General features: G+C 38.3%; 1 protein-coding gene across 4 annotated transcripts in view; it reads right to left on the minus strand.

The window, feature by feature from the left end:
- The window catches only part of AIFM1 (apoptosis inducing factor mitochondria associated 1), a 37,872-nt gene that overhangs the window by 27,305 nt on the left and 4,567 nt on the right, over positions 1-6,000 (minus strand). For 2 of the 4 annotated variants that reach the window (XM_032260183.1, XM_032260182.1), the window contains exon 2: positions 1,971-2,113. The exons of 1 other annotated variant lie outside the window; for it this stretch is intronic. In XM_032260183.1, coding sequence (XP_032116074.1) covers positions 1,971-2,113 — 143 coding nt within the window. Of the gene's footprint in view, positions 1-675; positions 807-1,970; positions 2,114-6,000 lie in introns of all 4 variants that reach the window. One more of the 4 variants, XM_032260184.1, reaches the window with a different exon arrangement.

Here is a 6,000-nt window from a genome sequence, read left to right on the forward strand (position 1 = left end):
TGGAAAAAGTAAGGCTCAGAGGGTAGCATCTGAATTATGAATGAGAGGCATTTAAGAAAGCAATCTACATGAATGCGTTAGCTTGTACCGCTTCAGCCACTAGTTTGACCAAATTAGAGATTACAAAGGGACACTGCCAAATGAATTTACTTTGAAATAGAGGCTGTGGGTGGGTAGGTGAATGGGGAAAATACTGCAATTTCTATGGCTTTTTGGATCTCCTCAGAAGCATTCAATAAAATGCCTTTTCACAGTTAAAGTTTGGTTGATTGTTACCCACAAAACAAAAATTACATTTTACCTAAAATGATTAAGAATGGATGGTATTCACATTACCTTTATTTGCTTATTTAACATTTACTCTGAGACTGTCTTGTTAGGTATGCAGCACTAAAGCACAATATAATTTGGTATCATACAAAATCATTATAAAATTGGCAAAAGTTTCAAAGAAAGAGTTGATGATGAGGATTTGTGACTTTAATTATATCTGGTAGGACTTCAGCAGTTTGAAGAATAAGATTGGAGGACTCTCTAGTGACTGACAATGTCCCTTTAATAAACACCTAGAAAAAGCACGTGCTGTGAATATTTGATTGTATTTTAATGTATCAAGTGTTCATTAGTGGTCTCACCCACCCTACCCCAAAATATATTTTAGTGTAAGCATCTTACATAATAAACTCCTGCCCCAGTGACTGTTGCTCCTACAATTAAGAAGTATACTAGGCTGCTGCCATCTTTCCCAGAAGCACCTGTGGACGCTAGTGATCTAGAAGGGGATCCTAGGTGATGAGACTGTACAACTGTAGGTAAAGATAAGGCCAAGAGAGAAACAAAAGGAAATAGAAAGAGCACTAAGTATTAATGAAGAAACATTCAATACAAAGGCAGTTTTGGTTACCCTGTGCTAAAAAAGAAAAAAATGCTGCTCCAGGATTGCAGAATGTGTATTTCATCAAAGCACATTATCAGACAGTTCTTGCCTATTTCTTACTCTGATTTGCGTCACAATAGGCAAGAGCAATCTACTTTTCTTGTCCATTTGGGAGTCACGTCAGGTATGAGGATATAGGTAGCTTCAAATAATTTTCCCTTTCTTTAACCTAGCGACCAAGGAACAAAGATAAATTCACTGTCTTACCAATGTCGGAAAAAACCTGAAACTTGTAATGGCTTAATAAGTAAAATAAACAGCTTCCTTCAATCAAGGGTGTTACCAGGTGTTATCTAAGTTGGTTCCCTCAACCTTACAGGATCCAACTTTGGAGTGATCTGCTTAGTCACAGTAAACCCTGCCAAGTTAGGAAAAAAAAAACCACCCACAGAATAATTCCTCTGTGACCTGCTAAGCTGATCAGAGTTCATTTAAGGAGATATAATTGTGCTAATACTACGTAGCAGTTAAACACCATACTTCTCACCTCACACAAACTCCATTCTAAAATCAGTGATACTAGGCCTGCTTCTGTAATTTAGTCTTTGGGTGAGATTCAGGGATAGTTTTCTTTTTAGGAACACTTAATATTTTTGATTGAAGGCTGTTGTTTTTAAATGTGAACCTCAAGCTGAGGAAAAATAAAGTGTTTGACAACTAGGTCAAAATCAAATATTGTGCTAAGGAGCTGCAACGGATTTTGACTTTATTCGCAGGTTAGTGTGTGACATCCAAGAAAACAGGTATAATTTTGTGGGTTACTTGAATCTAGGAAAACACAGTGGCTTCCAAGTGAAGAAGAAAAAGACAAGTGAAAAGAGCAGAAATCAATCAACGTGAGATTAAATTTCAGTCATTCCCAAATTGGCTCCCATAAGATACTAGGCAGCAGGCACTTAAGAGAAAGCTTTTTGAAAATTTTTCCAAAAGGAGAAAGGGGAATTAGTTGCAAAAGTTTTAAAGCAGAGTAGTATTGAGTCTATTAATGGGAGCTGTTTGGCAGCTTCTTTACGCACGCTGCTTTTCTACTTACATAGGCACCAGCTCCTATTGTTGATAAGCCCACAATAAGGACTAACACAGAATTATCGATTTTGCCCCCTGATGCACCAGAGCTAGCCATTTGTCTTGTCATCTGGAGTTCTAGAGGAACATGCCATCGCTGGAACAAGTTGCCTAAGAAACATAATTTATTAAGACACACACATACAAAAATAAAATAGTTAATACATATTTATGATTAAACGTCAATGCACTGTTCGAGACTTATTGCCCAGATACTCACTGTTAAATGATCAAGAAAAACATCATCAAAACTGCATACATAAATACTACAGACAGCTGAATGACCACTCTTAAGTTGCTGAAGTTTTTAAGAGTAAAATTTAATGCTGCTCAGTGAGGAAATTTTGAGCTTCCAGAAAAGATCACGAAAAACATGAACAATTCATCAAATACCTCTCCCTTCATGTATTTGCCATAAATGAAGTAAACACAGAGATACGATTGAATAGGCAGATATATAAAGTTAACTATGGGCTACCTGGGACATTATAACAACCATTTAAGGAGTAATCTAGATGGCCCAAATCTTGCATAAAATAAAACGCAATGCACTCTAAGCAAGACACAGTTCAGTCTTGTGTGGAAGGTAATGTGTCCTGAAATACAGAAATGTTAAAGCTCAGAAGAAAATCAGAAAAAAAAATTGAGTTTTTCTCCCCCAAAGAACTGAAAAACTTTTGACTATGAAATATTTTTTAGAACGACAACATTTAAAGTTTCCAGCAACTCCTTGGCTCTTACTCCTCCAAAATAAAACAAAGGTTATTTTGATGTAAAACTATGCAGAGCTGTGTAATGATGTGATGATCGTTAACAGCACCCACACATAGAAATGTAAGAGTTTTGTAGATTTCTTTTTCTAGGGAGACGCTGACATTTTCAGATAAAGGAAGGTATCAGTGTACCTTCTCTGTGATTATTCCTTCAGTTTGTTAACTATCAACCAACAGCAGCAAATTTTTTCTGCAAAGAACCAGATGGTAAATATTTTCAGCTTTGCGGGCCATTTGGTGTTTGCTGCAACTACTCAGTTCCGCTGATGCTGCATAAAAGCAGCCAGAGACAATACATAAATGACTAGATGTGGCCATGTTCCAATAAAACTTTATGGACACTGAAGTTTAAATTTTATATAATTTTCATGTGTCACAAAATTGTCTGTTTTTTATTTTTCTCAGCCATTAAAAAAATGTAAAAACCATTCATGGCTCCTGGCGTATACAAAAGCAGGTGACTGATTGGCTTTGGCCTGTGGCTGTAGTTTGCAGACTCTGCTCTAGAGCAGTGGTTCTCAAACTTCAGAGTGTATCAGAATGCCCTGAAGGGTTTGTGAAACAAAGCTGGCCAGGCCCCAGGCACAGAGGTTCTGATTCAATAGATCTGGGATGGGGCTGAAGAATGTGAATTTCTAACAAGTTCCCAGGGGATGCTGTTAGGGTGTGGACCACACGTTGACAACCAACTGTTAGAGCAGGGGATTCCAATTTTTTGGCTTCCCTGGGCCACACTGGAAGAAGAATTGTCTTGGGCCACACATAAAATACACTAACAACAGCTGATAAGCTAAAATAAATAAATAAATAAATCACAAAAAAAAATCTCATAATGTTTTAAGAAAGTTTATAAATTTGTGTTGGGCCGCAGGCTGGACAAGCTTAGTCTAGAAGCTGCTACATATGTCCCTGTCCTGTCTATATGTCCCTGTTTTAAAAGACAAACAGGCTGGGCACAGTAGCTCACGCCTGTAATCCCAGCACTTTGGGAAGCCGAGGCAGGTGAACCACCTGAGGTCAGGGGTTCGAGACCAGCCTGACCAACATGGAGAAACCCTGTCTCTACTAAAAATACAAAATTAGCTGGGTGTGGTGGTGCATGCCTATAATCCCAGCTATTTGGGAGGCTGAGGCAGGAGGATTGCTTGAACCCAGGAAGCGAGGATTGTGGTGAGCTGAGATCGTGCCATTGCACTCCAGCCTGGGCAACAGGAACAAAAATACATCTCAAAAAAGAAGACAAACAGAATGGACACTGGTAGTGACATCCTACATAGACTTGCAGAGATTAGAGAAGGAACTTTCCCTCTTGCTTTCACAACTTTAGGGCACAGACGGCAAAATCAAGTCCAGTATGGATCTGTGGTCTCTCATCTGAAATCCTGGGGATACAAGGAACTTTGAATTCTTTGGTCTTAAGTATATGAGGCATAAACCACATAGTGACACCTAGCAAGGTAAAGGGCAGCAACCCATAGTCAAACATATTAATATTTCTATGACCAAACACGCTAAGTGAGATTTTTAAAAATATCATAAAGTAGCCTCTCTCCAGTTCAGGTCAGGTTTTACTGGCAAATGAATTACGAAAACTTGATAGTCTTAAATTCTGGTCATTCTAAAATTTCAATTTCTGAATTACAGATAAGAGATTTTAGATTTATACTCTTAGAAAAGGAAATGTATTTTTCTTTACTGTTCTTATTTCTTACCTGGTTTTAGAACTCTTCGTTAGCACATGAAATAAAATAAAATGTTTTAGATTTGGAAATGACAAATCATGAAAATAAAAACGTGAGCAGGGAAGAAGCTTATCTCAATCTGGGCAAGCTTTTTGATTTTCAGAAGCTTATAAAAACAATGAACCAGGGCCGGGCGCGGTGGCTCAAGCCTGTAATCCCAGCACTTTGGGAGGCCGAGGCGGGTGGATCAAGAGGTCAAGAGATCGAGACTATCCTGGTCAACACGGTGAAACCCCGTCTCTACTAAAACTACAAAACATTAGCTGGGCATGGTGGCGCATGCCTGTAATCCCAGCTACTCAGGAGGCTGAGGCAGGAGAATTGCCTGAACCCAGGAGGCGGAGGTTGCGGTGAGCCGAGATTGCGCCATTGCACTCCAGCCTGGGTAACATGAGTGAAACTCTTGTCTCAAAAAAAAAAAAAAAAAAAAATTCTGTTTATTCCTCCAGAAGACCCTAAATAAAGACATTATAACAAATTTGTTTAAATGTCATACTCGTATTTATCCTGTTTCTGCTTGCTTTTCACAAACTGATAATACTAAAAGTGTAGATTTGGGAAAGTTCAGCTTTTGTCTCAATTTGCCCAAAAAAAAAAAAAAAAAAAAAAGAAAAAAAGCATTTAAAAGTAAAATGACTTTTTTTTGAGACAGGTTCTCACTCTGCCACCCAAGCTGGAGTGCAGTGGCACGATCTCGGGTCACTGAAACCTCTGCTTCCTGGGATCAAGTGATTCTTCAGCCTCAGCCTCCCATGTAGCTGGGACTACAGGCGTGAGCCACCAACACCTGGCTAAATTTTCTATTTTTTGTAGATATTAGGTTTCACCATATTGCCCAGGCTAGAAAAGCAAATTGACTTTTAAAAAAGTAAACTGGTTAATATTTAAACTAATGCTTGAAATGTAATATACTACCATCATTAATAAACCAACTTTTAAAACTTTTTATATACCTACAAAGTGATTTTAATTTTGTAAAAGGTACTAAGTATTGCCTGTTTACATTCCCCCACCCCCATTTTCTTTTCCCCACGAAATTCCTCCCAAACCTTTCTTCCCAGAGCTTCAAAATTTTAGGAAATTTTACATCAAGACTGAAACATGGCTTTTCACTTGTCTTACTAACATGGAAAAGCCAATTTATTCCTTGACTTCTCATTATGGCACCAGTTTATTTATTTTAGGTTTTCTGCAGTGAGACCACACATACAGTGCAATTTCTTCCTCACACTTAGGATTTCATTCTTGAGAAGCCAGTTTGATCTGTGCAACAGCACCTGACACATAGTAGGTGTTTGCTCAATAAATATTTGTTGAATTAATGAATGAAGGAAGGAAATAGAAAGTCTTCCTTATCCTATTGATATTGACTGAACATTTTTATTACTAATAAAAAAATTTTGGGGCCGGGCATGGTGGCTCACGGCTGTAATCCCAGCACTTTGGGAGGCCGAGGCGGGTGGATCACGAGGTCAAGAGATCG

Source organism: Sapajus apella, unplaced genomic scaffold, assembly GCF_009761245.1.
Source record: "Sapajus apella isolate SASKATOON/1434 unplaced genomic scaffold, GSC_monkey_1.0 scaffold115, whole genome shotgun sequence".
NCBI lineage: Eukaryota > Metazoa > Chordata > Mammalia > Primates > Cebidae > Sapajus > Sapajus apella.